Source organism: Oncorhynchus keta, chromosome 13 (genome assembly GCF_023373465.1).
Source record: "Oncorhynchus keta strain PuntledgeMale-10-30-2019 chromosome 13, Oket_V2, whole genome shotgun sequence".
In the NCBI taxonomy this organism is placed as follows: domain Eukaryota; kingdom Metazoa; phylum Chordata; class Actinopteri; order Salmoniformes; family Salmonidae; genus Oncorhynchus; species Oncorhynchus keta.
Window position 1 is genome coordinate 25,359,132 of NC_068433.1, and position 27,500 is coordinate 25,386,631.

At 41.8% G+C, this 27,500-nt stretch overlaps 1 protein-coding gene across 4 annotated transcripts in view; it reads left to right on the forward strand.

Annotated features, from left to right (window-relative positions):
* Window positions 1–27,500, forward strand: part of LOC118387540 (astrotactin-2-like) — a 396,009-nt gene that overhangs the window by 96,384 nt on the left and 272,125 nt on the right. For all 4 annotated transcript variants that reach the window (XM_052459839.1, XM_052459840.1, XM_052459841.1 and 1 more), the window contains exons 4-5: window positions 23,453–23,560; window positions 26,767–26,913. In XM_052459839.1, the coding sequence (XP_052315799.1) occupies window positions 23,453–23,560; window positions 26,767–26,913 (255 nt within the window). The remainder of the gene's footprint in view (window positions 1–23,452; window positions 23,561–26,766; window positions 26,914–27,500) is intronic.

Below are 27,500 nucleotides of genomic sequence, written 5' to 3' on the forward strand. Positions count from 1 at the left end.
CAGTTGTGTTTGGAGCAGCCAGAGACCTACCTCCTGACTGTGGAGATGGCTGATGGGTGATACCCTTTAAAATACCCAAATGCAGGACAACATGATGATTTTATGGGACATTTGCAGGACAGTGTAGCCCACATGAATACAAAATGTTGGCAGCACCACCTGTAAATTACGTCGTCATTTCAAAAGTTTGTACCGACAGATGTAGTCTATTAAATATCATTATAGAATATGCAAAACATGCGTCCTTCAATTGAAAAGTCTGCCTATGCCCACACATTGTCTCAATAACATTTCTTTTTAATAACCTCGAACACCAAGTTAGGCATACCTCATTTCAAAATAGGCCATCATCACTGTCAATCGTGAATGATGATTCTTCACATTTTACCTGTGAAATGTCAAACTGCATCTGCATGCCAATAATATGATCTCAATCAGTGTCATGTTAATATGCATTTAGATCTTCTTTAGTTACTGTTTTGTGAGGCAAAGTAGAGCAGATGGTGTTAAACTACTGTATATATATGTTTTTTGTGTAACAGTAACATTATACTATGCTATCATATTTTGGTTCTGTTTTGTAGAATACTAATTAATCATTATGTGATCTTCCAAGACATTGATTTAACTTTGATCTAACTTTACTTTAATGAGCACCACTGTGAGAAGTGGCGGAGGACGAGCTAATTGAAGCGCACGTAGCTTACTCGTTTGGTGATTCCACATTTTAACTTGTATTTAATCAGGGGAGTGCAATTGAGACATGGGTCCCTGGGGAAATAAAATAAAAATAGAAGATAGAATAGCAAGATACAATACGAAGTATATTACATTAGAACATCACAAACATCACAGGCATCAGAAACAAATGATTAAGTCAATCATCAAAACAATTGCACACCTCGGTGAACATAATGTGTGAACGTGCGGCTGTTTTACAAAAATCTAGGAATATTTGGCCAAGGAAGCATTTTCTGGTTGGTCTCAGGGAAGGTAAAACAGTTAGGAAGGGAGGCTTTAAAAAAACAGGATTGAGTTGACTAGCAGCAATTATGTTGAATGAGGAACTTATGAGCATGGAGAGCATCACAGGTTTGACAAACATACCTTACATCTTTCAGTCTAGTACGACTATTTACTTGTGCTTCTGATGAAGAGCTACAAAAAAGTAAGTATACTGAACAAAAATATGAATGCAACATTAATGAAACTTACAGTTCATAAAAGGAAATCAATCAATTTAAATAAATAAATTAGGCCCTAATCTATGGATTTCACATGACTAGGCAGGGGTGCAGCCATGTGTGGGCCTGGGAGGGCATAGGCCCACCCACTGGGGAGCCAGGCCCAGCCAATCAGAAATACTACTCAGACAATCCTGCAGGTGAAGAAATCAGACATGGATGTCCTGGGCTGGTGTGGTTACACATGGTCTGCAGTTGTGAGGCCGGTTTGACTTACTGCCAAATTCTCAAAAATTATGTTGTAGGCTTGAAGATTGGTTGACGATAGGTCTATGACATTGGCCTACGTCTCTTCTTTCGCTGCACGGAATATCCGATCTCGAGAGCGATTGGATAAGTGGTTATCACCAGTATCACATCCTTATGATATACACTGAGTGAACAAAACATTAGGAACACCTTCCTAATATTGAGCTGCACCCCCCTTTGCCCTCAGAACAGCCTCAATTCGTCAAGGCATGGACTCTACAAGGTGTCTAAAGTGTTCCACAGGGATGCAGGCCCATGTTGACTCCAATGCTTTCCACAGTTGTGTCAAGTTGGCTGGATGTCCTTTAGGTGGTGGACCATTCCTGATACACACGGGACACTGCGTGAAATATTCAGAAGCGTTGCAGTTCTTGACACGCATAAAACCGGTGTGCCTGGCACCTGCTATCATACTCCGTTCAAAGGCACTTAAATATTTTGTCTTGTCCATTCACCCTCTAAATGGCACACATACACAATATCTCAATTGTCAAGCCTTAAAAATCCTTATTTAACCAGTCTCCTCCCATTCATCTACACTGATTGAAGTGGATTTAACAAGTGACATCCATAAGAGACCATAGCCTTAACCTGATAAGTCGGTCATGGAAAGAGCAGGTGTTCCTAATGTTTTTTACTCTCAATGTATATATTTTCATAACATTAGCCCAACGTGACTGCAAGAGACAGGTTTGGAATGCCTGACAAATACGGGACAAAGCAACTCAATTAGTGGTGTTTGAATTTGTTGATAAAATACGGGACATGATTGTTTGGTTCCGGGACATAGGGCCAAAATGCAGGACTGTATTTTTCACCTGTACTGATGGTTGAGTTGGCTGTACTGGGGTTAAGATGCTGGCTTGGGCCTGACTGTGTCCAGTTGTTGAATGGCTGCAATTCTCCTCAAAGAGGAAAGAAACATGGTCGAGCCTCTCCAGACGCCTTTCGTACTGGAGCAGTTGGCCCATAAGTTGCTCAGCCTCTGCTGTCTCTTTCATTTCAACTGACTCCACAAACTATTTTAATGACTCCATGTTCAGAGTTGCCTGTTGCACGGAGATTTGCACAGGGGTTCGCCTTTCAGCACTGGTGGCTGGTTATGCTGGCCCTACTGTGCTTTGGGGGTGGTGTACCAGTTTTAGGCTGGTAAGTGCATCAGTTCTGGGGATGTTGCCAACCTCCAGGTTAAGGTGCTTATAGCCATACCGCTTCGGCAGAGAGCTGGCTGAATGAGAATGTCCTGGATCCATCCTTTTTGGTAGCCACCAAATCTGCTGGAAGGATCATGTAAGAATGGTCTAGTTTTGAAAGGTATATATGGCTGGTTTTAGTGAGAATGGTGATGGCTGCCAAAGAGCTCTTGTCAGAGAGTTTCAGGACTTCTCTTTGATCACTTGATCCGTTTTATTATGCAGTTCAATCATCTGAGGAGAATAGTTGAAAGTATGGTTCTGAGAACAAAAAGGAGCAAGTGGCATTTAACATAATCAACATAATCCACAATAAACATAAAATAAGGCTTCAATTACCCTGTGGCATTACAGTTCAACAACACACATTTCATCTGCCACACAAAGGGCTATAAATAGCAATACTGAAGTAGCATCAACTTAAATGGCCTATATTCTAAAGACTAATTCCTACAGCAATATAACATCACATTCGACAACAAAGGGAAGTACACATAGTAATACTTGAATGGCAGTAACAACTGAAATGAGCAATATGCTAAAGCAAAGCAGTCATAGGCAAACAATAGGGCAGTAGAGTAGACTTGGGCGGTAAACCAGGATATTTTGAAATGCAGAGGGCATGATTTTCTTTTTTAAGTGTTGGGGGCACCCCCACCTCACGGAGGTGTGTGCTACGCCACTGCAAGTATAACTATAAGGAATCTAAGATGTGTCAAATAAATGATATCCAGCTCAGGGTTCCATCTCTGCATTAGGTTTGCTAACTTACTAGCTAAGTGGCTAGATGTCAAGATCAAGCTTCTTGGTTACAGCAGAAACATTCAATCCCCCCCTGGATCAAGAGCCCTGTTGCCTAAATTGTTTGTGCGTCACCCAAAAAAAAAAAATATATATATATACAGTACCAGTCAAAAGTTTGGACACACCTACTCATTCCTGGGTTTTTCTATATTTTTACTATTTTCTACATTGTAGAATAATAGTGAAGACATCAACACTATGACATAACACATATTGAATCATATAGTAACCAAAAAAGTGAAACAAATCAAAATACATTTTCTTTTAGGAAAAGCTGTCATCAAGGTGAATGGTGGCTACTTTTAAGAATCTAAAATATTTTTTGATTTGTTTCACATTTTCAGTTACTACATGATTCCATATGTGTAATTGCATAGGTTTGATGTCTACAGTACTATTCTTCAAAGTAGAACATAGTAAAAATAAAGATAAACCCTTGAATGAGTGTGTCCAAACTTTTGACTGGTACTGTATGAGATGAGTAAAGCAGTATGTAAATGTTATTAAATTGACTAGTGTTCCATTATTTAAAAGTGGCCAGTGACTCCATGTCTATGTGTACAGTATATAGGGCAGCAGTCTCTAAGGTGCAGGGTTGAGTAGCCGGGTGGTAGCCGGCTAGTGATGGCTATTTAACAGTCTTACGGCCTTGAGATAGATGTTTTTCAGTCTCTTGGTCCCAGCTTTGATGCACCTGTACTGACCTTGCCTTCTGGATGATAGCAGTGTGAACAAGCCATGGCTCGGGTGGCCTTCCTGTGACATTGGGTGCTATAGGTTTCCTGGAGGGCAGGAAGTGTGCCCCTGATGATGTGTTGGGCAGACCGTACCACCTTCTGGAGAGCCCTAGGGTTGCGGACTGTGAAGTTGCCATACCAGGTGGTATGATACACCCCGACAGGATACTTTCAATTGTGCATCTGTAAAAGTTTCTGAGGGTCTTAGGGGCCAAGCCACATTTCTTCAGCCTCCTGAGGTTGAAGAGGCACTGTTTCACCTTCTTCACCACACTGTCTGTGTGGGTAGATCATTTTAGAATGTCAGTGATATGTACGTCGAGGAACTTGAAGCTCACCACCTTCTACACTTCAATCCCGCCGATGTGGATAGGGTCGTGCTCCCCCTGATGTTTCCTGAAGTCCACGATCAGCTCCTTTTGTTTTGTTGATGTTAAGGGAGAAGTTATTCTCCTGGCACCACTCCGCCAGGGCCCTCACCTCCTCTCTGTAGGCCTACTACTGTTTTATCATCTGCAAACTTGATGATTGAGTTGGAGGTGTGCGTGGCAACACAGTCATGGGTGAACAGGAAGTAAAGGAGGGGGCTGAGCACACACCCTTGTGAGGCCCCTGTGTTGCAGATCACCAAAGTGGAGGTGCTGTTTCCGACCTTTCCCACCTGGGGGCGCCCGTCAGGAAGTCCAGGACCCAGTTGCACAGGGCAGGGTTCAGACCCAGACCCACCCTATGGCTCCCCACTCGCTGCTGCCAAAGCAGCAGTTACTCTTCCTGGAGTCTAGCAAAATTAAGGCACTTTATACAATTTTAAAACATTACAATACATTCACAGATTTCACAACACACTGTGTGCCCTCAGGCCCCTACTCCACCACTACCGCATATCTACAGTACTAAATGTATGTGTATGTATGGTACGTATGTTATTGTGTGTGTGTGTGTGTACTGTTCCATCTTATCTTACAAAGTACATAGTAACAAAATACATCAGAGTGTTTTTGGATGCTTTCTGCCAGTCACTGAATTGCTTGGTGTGGTGAATTAATATGGTCACCTGATGACCACCTGACCTGTCAGGTGAGCTGTCAGGTGACTTGTCAGGTGAATTGGGGGCCATTTTGGAGAGGCACTTTGCCACTGTGATAGTGAGTTTGATAGTGAACTGGGCATTAACTTCATAATATCCACACCACCATTGTTCGTATGTCACAACCATGCTATGTCTGTCTTGTACAACCCATACAACAGAAACACATGTAGTGCACTGAGCGTGGGTTTGTGGGAGTGCAGCAGTTTTCCTTGCAGGCTCGTTAGGCACTACTGACCTCAGTTTTACCGCCTCATTTGTAACATGGGACTGTAGTCTTCAAACTGACACAAAAATATGCACGTTCTCCTACTAGCTATTTTTTAACCGCTCTCGGATGTCGTTCCACTCACCCATATATCTACATGAATATCTCAGTATTTTAAGGAAGTGGTATTTCTCTCTCCTTCCCTCTCTCTTTCTTTCTTGCTCTCACTCCACTTTCATTGTTTGATCAGGCATTCGCTCGTGGTGTTTCGGCAGTCGTCTCTAGGTCTCTAGAGCTCAATTTGCAAATCAAACTGGAACACGTCCCCAGTGTGTGTGTGTGTGTGGGGGGGGGGAGAAAGCTAGAGTCTGTGTGTGGTGTACATGCATGCCTGGATGTGTGTGTGTGTGTGCATTTGTTTGTGTCCTTGTGCTTGCATGCTTGTGTGACTGAACACTTCTCCTCTTTACTTTCATGCCACCAGGACATTAAAGGACACGTTCCCTCTAAACGCTTGGAGATCAAAAAACAAAATGCCTACTGAGGGGATTTAAAGCTGTCTAGCTGCAGTATAAAGCCACCTAGAAATAGTTCCATTTAAACAAAGTAAACTAAACCCCCCTGGAGGGTAAAAACAGTGGTGAGATGAACACTTCCTCTCCAACACGTATTTTAAATGCACATTCTAAACGTGTGCTTTGCCAAAACTCTTACTGTGATCTGTGTACGGTCGTAAATCTACCCCAGAGATAATTCACTGTCATTAGATCCCATACCTCAGAGAGTTAGATCAGATCGCAGTGGAATACTTATTTTTTTATAGTCCCCCTATTGTTCTTTTGCAGTACTGGAGACCTTTACACATTCTCATTATTTTCCTTTACACCAAAAGGATATGGCATGTTGCTAATAATATCTCAATCCTAGTTTCCTTTTGGTTTTATGGATGTGTGGCTTGTTTGATCTCAGGGATCATGGTGCTTAAATATCTTCACAGTCCTAAGGCGAAAAAAACACATCAATCTCACTGGATGGCTTTCCAGCAGAAGCCAGTCAAGGACCCTTCGAGACCATTCAAAGTAATTTGGTGTTTTGTCTGCTGTGGATTAAACCTCATAAATACTTTAGATTGACCGGAGGGCTATTGGAGTACCTAGAGTAAACACTCAAGTTTAGTGTTGGGCCTTGTATGACACATACTGTCAATACCGTCAAAACTATTTATTTTACATTTTTCAGAAAATGTGAATAATTTGGAACTCATTTTTAAGTTAAAACCTGCAGTATGTTAGGACCAAAAAGCAGATTGCCTCCTTCATTTAATCTGTCACATTATTTTACATTATGAAGCTTTACTGTAGTTCCCAATAAAAGTTGAGCAAGTCACGTGCTCGTTGTAAAGAGCACAACAAGACAAAGCGGGAGCCGGTGAGTCCATAGCGTTCCTATCGGCAAGTCTCTGTTGTGTGGCCCACATGAGATGAAGTTACACTTGTATGAAATTCACTAAGAAATGTTTGCCATCAGATATCTTATAGTGGCTTTTTGCCATGTTTTAGGAGTTAGAGCGCTATTATGTGAGTTATCTGCACAGCTTCCATTTTTTCCCTGTGCTTCCTACTAGCATTTTTTGCCTCCGTTCTTCTTCCCTCTGCTGCTTGTACACATGCTGCTCTTCCTTCAGAAAAGCAGGCATCATATGCACAATTTCTCTTGTTTGCTTTCGATTGTAAATGTCCACACTCACGTAAAATAAAATTGTTTATCTACTAGCTATGTACTAGCTTGTATAACTTTATGAGCTGGATTTGCCTGTCTATGCATTTGTTACTTTTTGCTCGTTAGCATTTAGCTAACAGCGTCAGTGTGGTTTCGCTATTATTTGAGCAAATTTTCTGAGCATTATGGTAATAGAGGCCCAATGGGCTTTTATTGCGTTTTTAGGGCTCTCTTGTCTGCTATGCCGGTAATATCATAAATCACGGGATGGCAGAAGAACGCTATGACAGTTTGAAAATCTGGATATCGCCCAAACCTAGACAAGATTAACATAGGTGAATGAGCTAGCATTTCAAAATGTCTTGACAGTACTAGGCCATAAAAATACAAGGGCAGGGATGGGCTCCTTGCCAATATGTGGCCCCCCGAGACGTGATCTATAGGACAATGGATAATGGCTCTATGACATTTCCAATTAGATCAGAAGCAACAGCTTATCCTCGGTAGGGATGATCTGGCCTCCGCTATCCTTTCCGTTCCCAGCACACTCGCAATTAAACAATTAAAGTCCTCATCAATCGCCCCCCTAATGGTACGTGACTGAAATCGAAAAGCAAGCGGTCGGGGGTGCTTAAGGAAAAAGAACATCTTGGTCTTTAACTGAATTAAGCAGCTCAGGGTGATGAATTTCCGCTCTTATTATGCAACCAAGGCCAGATAAAAAGGATGGTGGTTGAGTTTTTTAGCAACATCCCTCTAAATGTTCAGCAAACATTTGCTGCATGAAAATTATATTTAATGTTATCATCTCGCTTGTCCACTGCTATAGGCTATTTGTTTTTCTCCTCTATTTTGATATAGGGAGCCAAACTTTGTATTGGGTGAATTCCATGGCAAAAGTGATGCTGAGCCTCAGATTTCCACTTTAAAATACACAGTGGGGAGAACAACTATTTGATACACTGCCGATTTTGCAGGTTTTCCTACTTACAAAGCATGTAGAGGTCTATAATTTTTATCATAGGTACACTTCAACTGTGAGAGACGGAATCTAAAACAAAAATACAGAAAATCACATTGTATGATTTTTAAGTTAATTGATTTGCATTTTATTGCATGACATAAGTATTTGATCACCTACCAACCAGTAAGAATTCCGGCTCTCAGTTTTTATTTAAGAAGCCCTCCTGTTCTCTACTCATCACCTGTATTAACTGCACCTGTTTGTCTGCACCAACCTCTCCACAACTGCCAAGACCAGAGAGCTGTGTAAGGACATCAGGGATAAAATTGTAGACCTGCAAAAGGCTGGGATGGGCTACAGGACAATAGGCAAGCAGCTTGGTGAGAAGGCAACAACTGTTGGCGCAATTATTTGAAAATGGAAGAAGGTCAAGATGATGGTCAATCACCCTCGGTCCGGGGCTCCATGCAAGACCACCCCTTGTGGGGCATCAATGATCATGAGGAAGGTGAGGGATCAGCCCAGAACTACACGGCAGGACCTGGTCAATAACCTGAAGAGAGCTGGGACCACAGTCTCAAAGTAAACCATTAGTAACACACTACGCCAGCGCATGTCCAGGCCCGTCTGAAGTTTGCCAATGACCATCTGGATGATCCAGAGGAGGAATGGGAGAAGGTCGTGTGGTCTGATGAGACAAAAATAGAGCTTTTTGGTCTAAACTCCCCTCGCCAGGTTTGGAGGAAGAAGAAGAATGAGTACAACCCCAAGAACACATCCCAACCGTGAAGCATGGAGGTGGAAACATCATTCTTTGAGGATGCTTTTCTGCAAAGGGGACAGGACGACTGCACCGTATTGAGGGGAGGATGGATGGGGCCATGTATCGCAAGATCTTGGCCAACAACCTCCTTCCATCAGTAAGAGCATTGAAAATGGGTCGTGGCTGGGTATTCCAGCATGACACGACCCGAAACACACAGCCAGGGCAACTAAGGAGTGGCTCCGTAATAAGCATCTCAAGGTCCTGGAGTGGCCTAGCCAGTCTCCAGACCTGAACCCAATAGAAAATCTTTGGAGGGAGCTGAAAGTCCGTATTGTCCAGCGACAGCCCCAAAACCTGAAGAATCTGGAGAAGATCTGTATGGAGGAGTGGGCCAAAATCCCTGCTGCAGTGTGTGCAAACCTGGTCAAGAACTACAGGAAACGTATTTTATTTTTATTTATTTCACCTTTATTTAACCAGGTAGGCTAGTTGAGAACAAGTTCTCATTTGCAACTGCGACCTGGCCAAGATAAAGCACAGCAATTCAACACATACAACAACACAGAGTTACACATGGAATAAACAAAACATATAGTCAATAACACAGTTGAACAAAAGAAAAGAAAAAGTCTATATATGTAACGGATGTGAAACGGCTTAGTGGTGCGCGCTAAATAGCGTTTAAATCGGTGACGTCACTTGCTCTGAGACCTTGAAGTAGTGGTTCCCCTTGCTCTGCAAGGGCCGCGGCTTTTGTGGAGCGATGGGTAAAGATGCTTCGTGGGTGACTGTTGTTGATGTGTGCAGAGTATCCCTGGTTCGCGCCCGGGTATAGGCGAGGGGACGGTCTAAAGTTATACTGTTACATATACAGTGAGTTCAAATGAGGTATGAGGTATGATCTCTGTAATTGCAAACAAAGGTTTCTGTACCAAATATTAAGTTTTGCTTTTCTGATGTATCAAATACGTATGTCATGCAATAAAATATAAATTAATTACTTAAAAATCATACAATGTGATTTTCTGGATTTTTGTTTTAGATTCTATCTCTCACAGTTGAAGTGTACCTATGATAAAATTACAGACCTCTTCATGGTTTGTACTGTAAGTAAGAAAACCTGCAAAATCAGCAGTGTATCAAATACTTGTTCTCCCCACTGTATGTCAAACAAAAAATAATGATTGCAAAGTTAAACAAACCACACAACTCTATGCACAATCACTACTTCCAACAATGTCCACTGAACATTTGACAAAAACTCATTTCACTAACGTTCTAGCTAACGTTCAATCTTTGGACAATAAAATAGATGATCTCAGGGCAAGGATCTCCTTCCAGAGAGACAGAAGGGACTGTAATATACTCTTTTTTATGGAATTGTGGCACTCTCTGGATATATTGTTCCCATCCATACAATCAGTTCAATCAAATCAATCAAATGTATTTATAAAGCATGTTTTACATCAGCCGATGTCACAAAGTGCTGTGCAGAAACCCAGCCTAAAACCCCAAACAGAAAGCAATGCAGATGTAGAAGCACGGTGGCTAGGAAAACTCCCTAAAAAGGCCAGAACCAAGGAAGATACCTAGAGAGGAACCAAGCTCTGAGGGGTGGCCAGTCCTTCTGGCTGTGCCGGGTGGAAATTATAACAGAACATGGCCAAGATGTTCAAACGTTCATAGATGACCTGCAGGGTCAGATAATAATAATCACAGTGGTTGTAGAGGGTGCAACAGGACAGCACCTCAGGATTAAATGTCTGTTGGCTTTTCATAGCCAATCATTCAGAGTTAGAGACAGCAGCTGCCATAGAGAGGGAGTCCAAAACAGCAGGCAGGTCCGGGACAAGGTAGCACGTCCAGTGGACAGGTCAGGGTTCCATAGCCGCAGGCAGAACAGTTGAAACTGGAGCAGCAGCATGACCAGGTGGACTGGGAACAGCAAGGGGTCATCGGGCCTGGTAGACCTGAGGCATGGTCCTAGGGCTCAGGTCCTCTGAGAAAAGAGAGAGAGAGAGAGGGAGAGAGAGAGAAAGAAAGAGAGAGAGAAAATTAGAGGGAGCATACTTAAATTCACACAGGACACCGGATAAGACATGACAACTACTCCAGATATAACAGACTGACCGTAGCCCCCTGACACATAAACTATTGCAGCATAAATACTGGAGGCTGAGACAGTTGAGTTCTCCATTCAACGTGTGGACAGGGATAAAGAACTCTCTGGGAAACGCATAGTTGGAGGGGTATGTCTTATGATTTGCAACTCATGGTATGATTGTGGAAACATACAGGAACTCAAGTCCTTTTGTTCTCCTGATCTGGAATACATCACCATCAAATGCCGACCCTATTAGTTTCCGGTTATAGTTACTGCTGTGTACATTCCTCCACAAGTAGACACCCTAACGACGCTCAAAGAACTAGACTTTGTAGAAACTGGAGACCGCATATCCTGAGGCAGCATTTATTGTAGCTAGGGACTTTAAAAAGAACACCTGTGGGAAACGCTACTGAAATTCTATCAATACATCTCCTTTGCTACTCCTTTTGGAAGGGTCTGCTGTTCCCTGCCCATTGGCAGAAACTTAAGCAGGCAGCACCCGTGGTAAGAACTGTTCAACGTTCGTCTGACCAAACGGAATCTATGTTTCAAGATTGTTTTGATCATGTACTGTAGACTGGAATATCTTCCGGGTCGCCTCTGGGAATAATATCGCCGTATACACTGACTCAGTGACCTGGGTTCATCAGTATGTGCATAGGGGACATTGTTCCTACTGTGACAATTAGAACTTATCCAAACACGAAACTGTGAATAGATAGCAGCATTCGCACAAAACTGAAAGGGTGAGCCACCGCATTTAACCACGGCAAGGTGACTGGGAACCGATTGACTTTTTCCACATGTTGTGTTACAGCCTGAATTTAAAATGGATTAAATTGAGATTTTGTGACACTGGCCTATAACAACGATACCCCTTAATGTCCGAGAGGAATTATGTTTTTAGAAATGTGTATAATTGGTATCCAAACCCTTTTGTTAATGCAAGCCTAAATAAGTTCAGGAGTAAATATGTGCTTAACAAGTCACATAATAAGTTGCATGGGCTGACTCTGTGTGCAATAATAGTGTTTAACATTATTTTGTAATGACTCCCTCATCTCTGCATCCCACACAGTATCTGTAAGGTCCTTCATTCTAGCAGTGCAAACACATATTCAACCACAAGGAACAGGTTTTCCAAAGCCTCGCAAAGAAGGGCACCTATTGGCAGATAGGTCAAAATAAAGAAAGACGGCATACACTGAGTATCCCTTTGAGCATGGTGAAGTCATTAATTACACTTTGGATTGTGTATCAATACACTCCAAAGACACAGGTGTCCTTCCTCACTCAGTTGCCAGAGTGGGAAGGAAACTGCTCAGGGATTTCACCATGAGGCCAATGGTAACTTTAAAACAGTCACATAGTTTAATAACTTTGAAAATCTATGGCAAGACTTGAAAATAGCTGTCTAGCAATGATCAACAACCAAATTGACATAGCAAAATAAAAAATATTGTACAATCGTGTACAATCCAGGTGTGCAAAGCTCTTAGAGACTTACCCAAACAGAATCACAGCTATAATCACTAACAAAGGTGATTCTAGCATGTATTGAGTCGGGGCTGTGAATACTTATATGAATTTACATTTACATTTACATTTAAGTCATTTAGCAGACGCTCTTATCCAGAGCGACTTACAAATTGGTGCATTCACCTTATGACATCCAGTGGAACAGTCACTTTACAATAGTGCATCTAAATCTTAAAAGGGGGGTGAGAAGGATTACTTGTCCTATCCTAGGTTAGATATGTCTGTATTTTATTTTTAATACATGTGCACACGTTTATTAAAACAGGTTTTCACTTTGTCATTACTGGGTTTTGTGTGTAGACGGTTGAGAAAAAAACATGTAAATGTAATCATTTTTGAGTTCAAGTTGTAACACAAAATGTGGAATAAGTCTTGGGGTTTTGAATTCTTTCTGAAAGCACTGTAACTTGTTTTCCCCAAAGATTCTCCTGATCTGAAATAAACACATACTGTTCCTCTAAAGCTTGTCTGGTTTTACAGGAGGGGTATTTTATCATTCACTCATTCCCAAAACTCTTTTTCTTGGCAAACGTCAAGCAGAGCCAGATGAAATGCCTTATTTTATTGACTGCATGAATATTGAAACATGACTTGTGAATCATTTGTCTGCACCATAAAGAGTTGACTTGTAGTTACAAAGTTTTGTCGGAGATTTGTGCACATTCTACGTTTGAGTCATTATTTTGCTTTGTTGCCGACGAACTGGTTGAAAACGCTGCTTTATTTGGAAAAGGAATACTCTCAATGTGCTTTAAAATTGGAAATGAATTTATGCATCATGTTAGAATATGGTGTTTTAAACATGCACACAGTGGGATTGAGATAAAGAAAAACAAATGTTGTGAGGACAAGAGAGAACAAGCCTATGGTTTAGGCTACTTAGGTAAGACTGAACCAGGCCGACACGCATTCCTCCCTGGTTCCATGCGTTAATCCAATATTTAATTCCCCCTGCAAGTATGTGTTTATACTGAACAGAAATATAAACATAACGTGTAAAGTGTTTGTCCCATGTTTCATGAGCTGAAATAAAAGGTCTCAGAAATGTTCCATATGCACAAATTTGTATACATCCATGTTAGTCAGCATTTCTCCTTTGACAAGATAATCCATCCACCTTAAACAGCATTACACAGGTGCAGCTTGTGCTGGGGACAATAATAAGTCACTCTAAAATGTGCAGTTTTCTCACACAACACAATGCCACAGATTCTAAATGTTTGAGGGAGTGTGCGTTTGGCATGCTGACTGCAGGAATGTCCAATAGAGCTGTTGCCAGATAATTAAATGTTAGTTGCTCTACCATAAGCCACCTCCAACGTAGTTTTAGAGAATTTGGCAGTACGTCCAACCAACTTCACAACCGCAGACCACGTGTAACCACACTAGCCCAGGACTTCCACATTCGGCTTCTTCATTTGTGGGAATATCTGAGACCAGCCACCTGGACAGCAGATGAAATGTAGAAGTATTTCTGTCTGTAATAATGCCCTTTGGTGGGTGAATATTAGCTGCGCCTGGCTCCCCAGTCATGTGAAATCCATAGATTAGGGCCAATTTAATTGATTTCAAATGACTGATTTCGTTAAATGAACTGTAACTCAGTAAAATTGTTGAATTTTTTTTGCTTAGTATAATTGTCATTATACTTTTCCAAATGCCCAGATGTTCATTTTACAGTCCAGTTTCATGTTAAGTTACATGCTTTGTGTTCACTAAAATGGTCAGTTTATTTTCTCAGGCAAACATTTTTTTCTTTCACTATTTAATGTAATTTATATGCCGCATTAGGGCCTATCCTGTAGTAGAGTGTATGCAGTGTTTAGGAGCTCATAAAAATGTGTTAATACTTAGGAGGTAGATGTTTCATATATTTACTTGTTTCATTTTCATATATTGCTTCTCTTCGTGTAAGTTTCGGCAGAATTGATGCTGTGTTGCGTATTGCTGCCTTTCACAGGTCTGAGTGTGAATTTCACAGGGGAAAAGGGAAGGGATTTTATTTTATATACTGTACATATAACCATACACATATACACCACTATACCCACCAAAAAACACCACCCTGATTCCACAACTTTAGCCCTAGCATATCCTAGTCCAGGCCAACAGCCTGGGAGAATGGAACCCCTTCTCTTAAAACTTCTTGTGAATCTTCTGCGCTGAAATCTGGGATTTATGCTCAATCAGTAGAGTACAGTTAATAACCATAGCTATAAATGTAAGACATCCTACCTTAATAAACCTCATCCTCTCTAGATGTCTCTCCTCGTGTCTACTCACTGTGGGGCTCCCAGTTGAATCACTCATCTTGGGCTATCCTCTGCTCTCTTCACTGCCTTAGCATAGGAAACTTTATACCCCACTCAAACTACGGCAATCTCAATCGCACTTCTGATCCCCAGCTGCATGCCCACCCCCACAGTTGACACAGTGATTTCTCTATCCCAACCTTACACTCTCTCTGACTATGCCCTTCTTCACATTTTTCACATCGTGGATCTCCCTTCTACACACTGCTGCAACATGTCCGAATCCTTGGCACCTTAGCGGATTTGGAACACAGGCCCTCAAAGAATAGCAAATAATAACCTAGCCTGACCTTTTTGAGGTAGAAACTCTGTGTCAAAGCTCAACAAAACAGGGTATTCTCAGTCTCATCAATGCCAATCGGTCTACGTCTCACCAAATGGCGGGTCCCACCAGGAATATTATTTTTCATTTGATCCACCTCTACACTCAACTACCCCACTGATCACTCCTTTGAGCAGCGTCCTTCTCCGGTGAGTGTCCACTGGCCCTGGGTGGAGGATGAATAAATAATCTCAACAATTGCAGTTCTCTGAACGTTCAGAGATGTAACCGTTTCCAGTTTGTCCTTTACCCAGCTTGAAACAACGTGTGGGTTGGACAAAAAAGCAGAAATCCACTTTTTCCCATTTTATTTCTTCGAAATAATATCTGGTAGGATTCTCAGAGAAAATGTTGTAAGTCTCTAAATTATGTGGATATATTGAAGAAACATCTAAAGACATCAATCAGGAAGTTTAAAACTTGGTTACAAATGGGTCTTCCAAATTGACAATGACCCCAAGCATACTTCCAAAGTTGTGGCAAAATGGCTTAAGGACAACAGAGTAAAGGTATTGGAGTGGCCATCACAAAGCCCTGACCTCAACCCTATAGAACGTTTATGGGCAGAACTGAACAAGCTCTGTCAGGAGGAATTGGCCAACATTCACCCAACTTATTGTGGGAAGCTTGTGGAAGGTTACCCTAAACGTTTGACCCAAGTTAAACAATTTAAAGGCAATGCTACCAAATACTAATTGAGTGTATGTAAACCTCTGACCCACTGGGAATGTGATGAAAGAAATAAAACCTGAAAAAAATAATTTTCTCTATTATTATTTTGATATTTCACATTCTTAAAATGAAGTGGTGATCATAACTGACCTAAGACAGGTAATTTTTCCAAGGATTAAATGTCAGGAATTGTAAAAAAAAAAAAAACTGAGTTTAAACGTATTTGGCTAAGGTGTATGTAAACTTACGACTTCAACTGTTGAAGTGTATCGTAAAGTTATGAATGAGATGCCAAAATTGAGTTTAATTGTGGCCTGGGGTACAGCAGTGGTTCGGGCCGCTGCCTTCAGCACGCGCATATAGGTCTGCTGTGTTGGCTTGTGTTCTATTCAGGCCCACACCCTTTTTGCAAAAATAACTCAATGTGTACTTAAGTAAAAGTGTTATTAATTAGATTGTAATTTGTAATAGTATCCCTCTTAAGAAACTCCTCAAGTAAAACATTATCCAGTCACAAAACAAATTAAAACTAGTCAAAAGTTTTAGAACTCCCCCATTTTTCCAGTTTTTATTGAAATGTAAGCACTTCAAGTCCAGTGAATAACCTGAACTGGTACAAAGGTAAGCGGTAATCTGCCAGAGGTTAAATAAACATTTTAGGTTACCAAAAACTGAAACATAATATACATTTCAGAGTTATAAAAAAGTCATTTTTTTATGGGATAAGTAATGGTTTAATAATTTACAGCTGTTCTGCAGCAATGGGAGTAAATTAAGCGATGAAAGTTGATGCAAACAAGTCCTACAGATGCCCCAACTTTTGGTGCATCTTACATCTGATGGCGTCTTGCTTCACTTCAAGAATCATGGTGGGTATACGGGGTTTGACGGACAGCTTTAAGAGCCAATGAACTTAAGAGTTTTGATGAAAAGCTAATTTGAATACATTTCATTGGTCAAGGGGTCTTGAAATGTTCATAAAGACATAAAGGGGAATCAAGTATTGATTCATGTAAGAAAACTAAAATCACCAAATTTGAAGTTAATAGGTTTTCATCCGTCAGCGACAAAATAATAATATAAATCTATGTGAAGTGAAGTGATTTTGGTCAAATGTACAGGAAGTAAGTTACTTCCTTCAGAAATGACTTGAGTATATAGAATAACTATCTTCGAAATAATTACTCAGGACGTCGGTTGTGAGATGAAAGCTTCATTTTAATAAGACTTGTTCACGTTACATTTGACCATTTTAGATTCTACAAAACAATAAAAGAAAGTTGCTAGCCAGGATAATCACTTGTCACTTGTACATAACTGGCACGTTCTTTAAAAAAAACATGTTTTACTTCCTTTCGCATGGCATTCTGTTGCAGTCAATAGCGTAATCCAATAATAACTGATACAACACCCCATTAATAATTGAAATACAATTACTCTTACATACAGTATGTAAATAACTGTAAAATAAAACATCTTAAGATACAGCTCAATAAATTCACTGTAAACATTAACTCTGCAACCCAAAATCCTCCCCCCGATGAACAAAAGTGTTCATCTATATTTCTAAGCAGTATATCAACTGAATGTCCATCTTTTGATTTGTTTTTGGTCCACCTTCAGTGTGTTCATCAGGTTGTTTGCTAGTCTCACTCCAATCACAGCTCCCATGAGCTCCAGGCGTGGCAGCATCATTTTCTTGAGTGGAGCTACCCTGGACTTGGATGCGAACAGACTTGTCTTTCGTTGTCTTGTGATTCACCTTGCAGGTAAGCTACTGTAGTTTCAGTGTGTGGCTGGTCTGTGGCTGCATGTCTGTTCTGTACCACCTTGGTATGGCAAGCTGGTGGAGCTGAGGTAGTTCTGAACACCACAGTTGCCATTCTCGTATCTGATCGGGTGGTAACTCTTCGTCCCAGCTGAGTCCCCTCTCCCATATTTACTGGAACATGCACTTGATCCTGATGTTGAGGGGGGTCAAGAAGTCAAGAGAGTCGAAGATACGTGCAGTCGACTGCAGAACACTTCTCTTTGTGCTTTCCTTTTGCTTTAGAATGGTCAGTAGAAGCCTGAGGTCAAACACAAAGTAATCTATTCCCGGTCTCCACACTCAACCTAAAACTTTGGGGACTACTCCTTGTGTTTCTAGCGCCAACAGGTGGTCAGTTGTCATACTCTCCTCCTATTTTGTTTTTAGTTCAGGAGAATTGGTCATCCATTTGCAGAGGTCCATGCCTGCAGTAGTCAGCATTCACTTTGCAGTTGTTGTCACAAGGTAAGCCTCTTCAACATGACATGAACTTGCAATGACGTCATCTACATAGAGTGACTCTCTCAATGTCTCTACAACTGTAACGGCCGTTGGCGGTGGAAGAAGGTGAGGACCAATGCGCAGCGTGGTAAATGTCCATATTTTCAATAAAGTAATAGAACACTGAACAAAAACAACAAAGTGAATGAACGAAACCGAAACAGTTCTATCTGGTGCAGATACAAACAACAAACAGAAAACAATCACCCACGAAACACAGGTGGGAAAAGGCTACCTAAGAATGATTCTCAATCAGAGACAACTAACAACACCTGCCTCTGATTGAGAACCATACCAGGCCAAACGCAAAACACAACATAGAAAAACAAACACAGACATCCCACCCAACTCACGCCCTGACCATACTAAAACAAAGACATAACAAATGAACTAAGATCAGAACGCGACAACAACTTCTGGTTGTTCTGTTTCATATTGTTTCAGGTGCGTCCTGATTGTAGCTGCGAGCAAGAATGGACTTGGGGAAGCTCCAAATAACACTCTGTTCATCCTCAGCACGCACATTTCCTCTTCATCTTCTCCCCTTGGTGGGCCTGTGAGCCTCAGGAATCTCACGGCATCTCTGTCTCTCTCTTCTAGGGATATCTGCAGGAAAGCCTTCTTGATGTCTACCATGAATGTGATCTCATGTAGTCTAAACTTTATCAGATCAATGAGCCACGTTCAGGTTTGGTCCTGTGAGTAGACAGTCATTGAGGAATTGTACTGCATGGTGAGGTAAGTAGTATTTCACATTGTCTGCGCTTGATGCGTTGTCTTTCGGCACATCCTCTGCCATATCCTGTTGTAAGTTGTCCTTTATTACTTTGTTGTATCTGCTGTGCAACGTCCCATCCTTCTTCAGTCTTCAGACCTTTAAACTGTTTCTTGGCGATTCTATAGTTGCCTTGGAGTTCTGGCATTTCTCATTTCCATGGCAACTCCACATGGTATCATCCATCTTTGAAGGTGGTTCTTCTCTCAAACCTCTGTAGAGCCTCATTTTCCTCTGGGTTCTGTGTTTTCTCGCTTGTGATACCCAGAGACTCAAGCTCCCAGAATGCATGCAGTTGTTTGGAGACTGGAAACTTGACATGGACACTGGTCCCTGCACCGACCATCCAAAGGTGCTCTCTAAAGCAAACAGCATCTCTGTCAGTTGCTCCACTCAGCCTGATACTATCTGCCAGTAGTACTCTGTTCTTAAGGACAGAGAGTTCAGGATCATTGTCATCTTCTGGAAAGTCTGCGAGCTGCAGTCCCTTTCTATTGAGCTCATGTTGAATCTGCTCACCAGGAGCCTTCATCACAGCTTTGCACACTTGTGGGGTTTCAATTGCCTCTATTTGAATTCTCTGCTGTTTGTCCCAGACATTCTCCAAGATTAATTTTACTGTTTTGCGTTGGGACGTTGCTGGAGCAGAGGAGCCAAACTTGTGAAGAGTTAATGCCTCTTGTCTGGTCGCTTCAGAAGTTCACAAGGGTTTTTATGTCCAAAGCTTCTCTAACTGCCTTCATCTAGTAAGCAACAAGCTATCTTCCTGCTCGATGGGCCTTCTACCCATGCCTTTGCCGTTTGTAGCAACACACTGTTCTGTCCATCTGGTTTCATCTTCACTGAATAGGGAATAACTGAGGTAATAACAGCATCTGCAGAAACAGTAGGGGGTTGCACCTCATTCCTCTTACCGGTACCCACAGCAATGTGATGTCTGCTTCCACATGTTGCACATGACATGTCTTTGACATTACATAATTTTGCTATGTGTTTCTGTCCTAAACATACAAAACATCTTCCCATGTTCTTTAGTTTCTCTTTGCGTGCAGCACTATTGTGGTCTGAGCCTGTTTTCTGATTTGTGGTCTGCACTGTCACAGAATAGAACGTTTTGTTCCTTCTGGCTTGCTGTGTGCAGTGCTGCAGCCGATGGCATGTTGGTTCCTTTTGTTTTCATTCCATTGGAGAAGCATGACTTGTTCCATGGTTTGCTCTCTTTCTGTTGGTTGTATGATCTTGTCATTTGTAGCGCTCTCTCCCTGCTCTGAACCTCCCTCTGTATGAAACTGACTATTTCAGACACTTTCCATTCATCATCTACTCCACTCTGACGACTAATAGTCAAGAGCTATGTCTTCTGGAATCATATGCAGTAAGATTGGGCATAGTAGGCTTCCGTAGGTTTCTGGCACTTCACCCAGTGATTCCAAACTTCTAATCTGAATTTTACATTCATCATATAGCCGCCTCAATGCATTTATGTCAGAGGATTTCTTCACAGGAGTGAGATTCAGCAGCTTTGACATGTGAGCACTATTCACAAGATCCTTCCTTTCAAATCTTGTAAAGAGTGATTGCATCATCATAGTTACTGTCTGTTAACATTATTTGAGGTCAGTGGCAGTAACCTTTGGATCACACTAGCACTGAGGCAACCAAAAATGTATTCGGCATATTGATTGACTTGAACATATAGTAAAACAATTCATCTAAAAAACAGATTTACCCTCATTAAAAATACAACAAATACGGACATGTATTATAATCCACGTAAAAATTCACACGAGACACACTGTGGCCTGCATGCATTATATAATGTTACTTACCCTACATTATTAATCTCATATGCATACGTATATACTGTACTCTATATCATCGACTGCATCCTTATGTAATACATGTATCACTAGCCACTTTAACTATGCCACTTTGTTTACTTTGTCTACATACTCATCTCATATGTATATACTGTACTCAATACCATCTACTGTATGCTGCCCTGTACCATCACTCATTCATATATCCTTATGTACATACTCTTTATCCCCTTACACTGTGTATAAGACAGTAGTTTTGGAATTGTTAGTTAGATTACTTGTTGGTTATCACTGCATTGTCGGAACTAGAAGCACAAGCATTTCGCTACACTCGCATTAACATCTGCTAACCATGTGTATGTGACAAATAAAATTTGATTTGATTTGATTTATATGTAGCTTAAATAGGCTACTTGAACTGACGCCCAGTGGAGCTGCAGTTTAAGTTATTGTATAGCCTACAAACACCGCTTCCAGCTGGTCCTAGTGGCAATTTTAAATATTCAATATTTATTAAAATCCTCCTGCTGCAGGATTATTTTCCTCCTGCGACAAAATGGGTATCATTAAGATCTGACATCTGTACATGTAAGTCCAGTTGGTTTGTATTCAGGAGATGAAGGCTGAACGGATTGAACAAAGGTTTGTACTCAGGAGACGAAGGTCTGTACTTCATAAGCATCATCACACTTATGTCATCCCACGGCCATTGAATCCACTTCTCTCATCATTTTTTTTTGTGTGTTGCTACGCTTCACCGGTTGGTCCGTGCTCCACTGTGCATTCTAAAGCGCACGCAAATGTGTGCCAGTATTTCTGGGCACAGGAGGGCATTGTCCTGTCTTCTGTTTTGTTTGGAATTAGGCCTATGGGATGCTAATTAATGAATATGTTGTTGATACCGTTTATATGTTTAAAGAGTGTTTACCCAGCCTGCTTTAGACATGGTTATGATTTCCGAAAGTGTTTTGCTTATATTTTAAATGCGAGTAATTAGATCCTTGCTATATTGTGGGCCATTTTGGAATGCTCTAAGGTGTTTACGTGGCCATGGGGGAGGTCAATATATAATGGTGTGACAAGTGTTTGATTTTGCCATTCACAGAATTGCACATGTAGAGGGAGGTCAGAGCCTAGTAGACTCCACCTGTGCCTAGTGAGTTATATAATGCCTGCTTAGTCCGAGTCCTTTCGTTTTGTATTACTATCATTTAACTTTTCCTCCTGCTAATGTTGAACAGTGGGCACCTACTGCATATTGTTGTAGAGAATTTGGGGACTCGAACCCGGGCCCAGCGACTGTCAAACCAATTCCAAAAACACTGTGTGAATCCATCCCAGACACTGTAATCGCAGTTGTGTTAAGGTCGCTACATTACCGCCTTCCTTTGGGAGAGCATGCCCCCACACTCTATACCAAGCTGACGTGTACACGCCTCTCACTTCTGACACGAATGTAGCAAATTGGGTGGGGGTAGTCGGGGTTACGAACCCGGGTCCGGCGACTGTCAAGCCAACACCTTAATTCGATACGCAAATATGTTAGAACCCCTTGATGGCATTGCTAGGTGTTGATTACATTTTACTACAATATACTATATAGTGTTACTCTTTACTATGGTGAAGTTTGGTCTCATCGTCCTAAGGCTTCACACTTCATTCTGTTTCTGCAGATCATCACATATTTGATGTGTGTTGTGATGGCTTTATTCAGTGGTTAAAGGGGAGCATGCCTTTCAAGTGATCCGCTCATAAAACTCCTTGAAGGGTGTGCCTAGCGAGCCCATGTAAAAAGCTTGTCTAATAGAGAGCGTTCAATAATGCCGGCCTGAAAATGTCACAAAGTGAGACATCTAAAAGGCCTTTCCCCCCCATCAACTTCCATCAAATGCTGATTTTGTTTTCCCTAAATATAATTCATTCCAAGAACCTGCGTGCGAAAGCTGCTTGCATTCCTGTCTCCTTGACACGCTTTTGCGTGAGGTGCAAAATTAGTACCTTTGATCCGGTGTTTCAAGTAGACTTACTAATTCACTACACAATGCGAAACGGCTCGCCTCAAAGACAGGTTGGCAAAGGCATATTGCAGTCTTTGCGTTTTTAGTTTCTCTTTTCTTCATTACGGGGAGATTGTGCTTGCAGTCCTTGAGAGATGAGATTTTAACAGTATGCTTTTAGGATGAGTTGAAGAACCCTGACAGAGAGCTGCAACTTTGAATAGACTGCAGTGTAGCCTAAACACTTAGCAGATTTGACTTTCAAGGGCCTTGGAAATGTTTTGAGTGGGAAATTCAGGGTCGTTGGAAACTAAATCAATATGTTTGCTGTATGGTAGTCGACCATTTATTTGGGGGTCTTGATGGGTCAGTGAGTATTGTATAGGCCTTTGAGGTGAGGGTATAAGGAAGAGGAAACACTGAGAAATGAATGGCTAAATGTGGTCTGTTATGATTGAATGTGGTGTGCTATTGATTGAAACTAGCTGTCTCCAAAAACACATTGTGTGAGTCCATCCCAGACAGACACAGTAATGACAATTTCGCACCATACTGGTAACAATATACCCAATTGTTCTCCATGCCGTTCATCTCCTATTTCTTACCTTCTGTCTCTCCTCTTCCAGTGGCTGGTAGTGTGTTTGGGCGCCAAGGAGACTCGGGGTCAGAGGGTGATGATGAGACCCAGCTGAAGTTCTACACAGAGCAGCACAGAGGCCGCCGGCGCGGCAGAGGTGAGACTAGAGAAGTTGTGTGTGTGGTTATGTGTGCGCGCATTGGTGAAGAACATGGGGATGTGCCAAAGTTACTCCTCCTTAAGTGTCCCGCTTGCGTCACCTCATAAGCTAGCTTTTGAGGTGACGCGATCGGCTAAGACGCTTGAGGAGGGTGGTCACGTGTGTTTGTGAGGCAGAGGTCTCGAGTTTGCGGCAAGTAATGATCGAATTGGGAGGAAGTGGTACTCGCTAAGCAAGCAGCGTGTGTGTGTGCGTGTGTGCGTGTGTGTGTGTGTGTGTGTGTGCGTGTGTGCGTGTGTGCATGCGTGCGAGCGTGTGTGCATGCGTGCGTGTGTGCATGCGTGTGAGCGTGCGTGCTTGCATGCGTGCGTCATTGTCCATATACAGAATGTGTGTGGAAAGAGGAAACTACGGCTAGAATTTAATCTAAGTGGATTTCAAGGGCAATTTCCCATTTTCGTCAATGTGATTTCTTAAGTGTGTTTACACAGAAGTTTGCTCTCAATAGAAATGTGCCTGCTGACCTTCTCAGTACTGACTGCAAACTTTGTTGGGAAGCTTGATGATTTGAGAAATCCAGTATCAACTCCCTCCGCCCAGCCCTGGGACATGCTGCTATGCAAATTCGTCTTCGAAATTCAACTAGATTTCAACCCCCATTTGTTCATTCTCTATCACTGACAGAAGCAAAGCTTCGATAGACTAGTGTGTGAATTGAAATTTCACTGAAGCAGCCAAAGCCGTTGAACAAGTAAAATCCTTCCACCAGAGAATATTGAATGGGTGAAATCCTACCACCAGAGAATATTTCAGCATTGGGTCTACTGTAAAAACATCAACTTAGTTATGGAAAAAATCTGACTCTGACTCCAACTCTGAAAATATGGCTTATGGCTACATTTACTGTTTTGACAGTGGTGGTGTTTATTAAAAAAAATGCAATGTAACTGTATGGGGAGCATGGGAGGGACTGAGCCGACTGAAGTAAGAATAGATATCTTTGGGTTTGTGAGTGGAGCTGGAAGCAGGGAAGACATTGGCATCCCCAGAGTGGTGTTAGAAGGCTTTATAGCACCATCATGACACTCAGCAGATACATGAGCTGAGGAAAATGGAGTCTGAATGATAAGCAAGCTGAATCAAATGCCTTAATGGATGCCATGATTTAGTCTGCATAACCAAACTGCCATTTGATAGTGTGTGTGTGTGTGTGTGTGTGTGTGTGTGTGTGTGTGTGTGTGTGTGTGTGTGTGTGTGTGTGTGTGTGTGTGTGTGTGTGTGTGTGTGTGTGTGTGTGTGTGTGTGTGTGTGTGTGTGTGTGTGTGTGTGTGTGTGTGTGTGTGTGTGTGTGTGTGTGTGTGTGTGTGTGTGTGTGTGGCCTTGGATGTCCTTGTGAATGTGCCTTTGTTGTATGTTTGTGAGCGCGTCCCTGTGCATTATTACATTCACGTTTGCATAATATGCATGTTTATTTGTGTTTTTGTGTTTATGATTGGGTATGTTATGTGGGTGTATTATTCCAGTAAGCTTATCTTAGCTGTTGGCTGTACTGCAGACTTCTCTATAAAAAGGACACTGTTAACATGCATTAGCTGGAGACCGTGGGCGCACAAGTGTGAAGGGTGCTAGTATGAGCCTGTGCTTGAGTGTGGTAGAAATTCAGATTGTGTGTACCAAATGTACTTGTGCTTTGAGTATTATGTTGTTTTGTTTGCAGTTGGCATGTGCTAGTGTGTTTGTCCTTATGCCGTTTTTGTGTGTGTGAATGAATGTGTATTTAAGTGTGTGAGTGTCCGTATATATGTGCCAACCTATCATCCCCTGTGTTGATGTGTGGTCGTGTGTGTGCATCTGTTAGTGTTATCTGTAGGCTTTTACAGTAATTGAGGGCCCCCTCACAGACCTAATCATTCCCGAGTGTTCACACAGATGGGATTAGTTGCTGGGGAGCTGTTGTCATAGACACCCACTGCTCCAGTCCAGCCAAAATTGCAGGGTCATTAGATAAATCCAGGTGATTGGAGTCTCTCTCTCTCTCTTTCTCTCTCTCTCTCTCTCTCTCTCACCCTCGTTTATGTTTGTCCCCACCCACACACACACAGTGGGCATTACTGTTCGTCCACCCAGGTGGTTGGAGTGTCTTGTCTGTTTATCAGTCGCAGTCTAAGAGCCTCGCAGGATCAGAAGTACGGAAATGCTCATTAGTGAAACATGTTTCCAATTTTTTTTTTAAAGCTCCATCACTTCCATATAGCAACCATTCCCACATTTGCTGGAAATAGCAGCTATTGGAATGTAACACCGGCACAGTATGAGCCATATGTGTACGGTTGGTTTCAGAACATGTGTGATTCCAGAGGTTCAAGTGAGGTATAGCTCAAGGTGAGATGCTTTGACTAGAAGGCAAAGTTAAGTTGTATCATTACACGTCATCCAGAAGCAAATAGCAGGCTGTCCATTGACCCTCAATAACAGCTCTGCCCTCACCTTGGTGACTGGTAAGCTGGCACTTGATATGACACCTGCGTGCTGCTGTATGATGAATTCCACTCTATGGGAGATAATGAGCTCATTTCAGCTCTCTTTCTCCCCAATGTGGAGAGAAGCCCACAGGCACCCTAAGGGCATCCAAAACAACCCATCTATAACTCTGTCAGAGACGATGGTGTCATTTATCAGCAACACTAGATGTTGTACTGGTGGAAAGAGGCTGGGCCTTCTTAACATCTTTTATCATGACGATTAATCGCCTCTGCTGGACTACAGCCCTTGTGCTGTTCATAAATCAGTTTAGAAAGAACCCTGGATGGTTCCGAGCTCACCACCAAAACTCTAATCAAAACACAATATCTCCCCCTACATCTACAGGAGCCAGAGGCTAACTGGAGTGTATGTGGTGTTTTTAGCTAGTTTGTTTTTCGTGAAAAGTGAATGTTTGGTGGTAAGAACACTGTGTTTGAAATGAAACTGTTTGACAGTTTTTGGACCACCAAAAGTGGTTTTGACATGGTGCTGATCAATTTAAGCCACATTTCAGATTAAATAGACATTTTCAGAAAATAGTTCATATTCCTGTTTATTCTTGTTTTTGAATCCATTTGTGTTTTGTGTCCTAACAGCTTAAGTCATAATTTGCATGTGTTTTCTCTGCACCTTCCCTGAGTTTTGATGTGAGACCTAACTCCTGTCTCCCCCTCCCTCAGGTTGTCCACACAGCCCGATGAACAAGGCCACTCTGACGTTGATCACCATCAGTACGTGTGTCCTGGCTGTGGTTTACGGCACGCAGCTCTCCTGCTCTCTAACCGTCAAGGTCACGCTCCACGTGCCCGAACACTTTGTTGCCGACGGTTAGTATCCCCCATAAACCTCCTCATCGAACTACTCTAACTACGATCTCTCTCTCTCTGGCAGAGACTCTCTCTCTCCCACAGTATACTGTAGTATTTGCAGTTAACTATAGTATAAATACTGTAGTAAAATAACTAGTGTACAGTATAGTGTATAGTAAATACTTTAGTGTTTTTAATGTTGTATACTGTAGTATTTACTGTAGTGTTTTGCTGACATTACTGTAGTATTTAAAATGTTATTGGTTTTATTATGTTTGACATACAAGTTGAGTCTTTCTCCTTGAGGAAACCTACTGGAGAAATACTAAAAGAGAAAATGTTCTATAACGTGTACATAGGACTGGGTTCTGAAAGGATTGTTCAGAGCTCCTGCTCTTTTCTATAACCTGTAGAGAACACATTATATGGTCTATACTTGGCATGTAGGTTTCTCACTTATGGGTGGCACAAATTGGGATATGGGGGAGGGGAATGGGCAGGGTATATGCAAATTACATGCTGTAGTATTTACTATCGTTAACGGGTGTAATGTTTTTGCGGACTAGTGTTTTTGCAGACATGACTAGTATTTACTATAGTGTTTT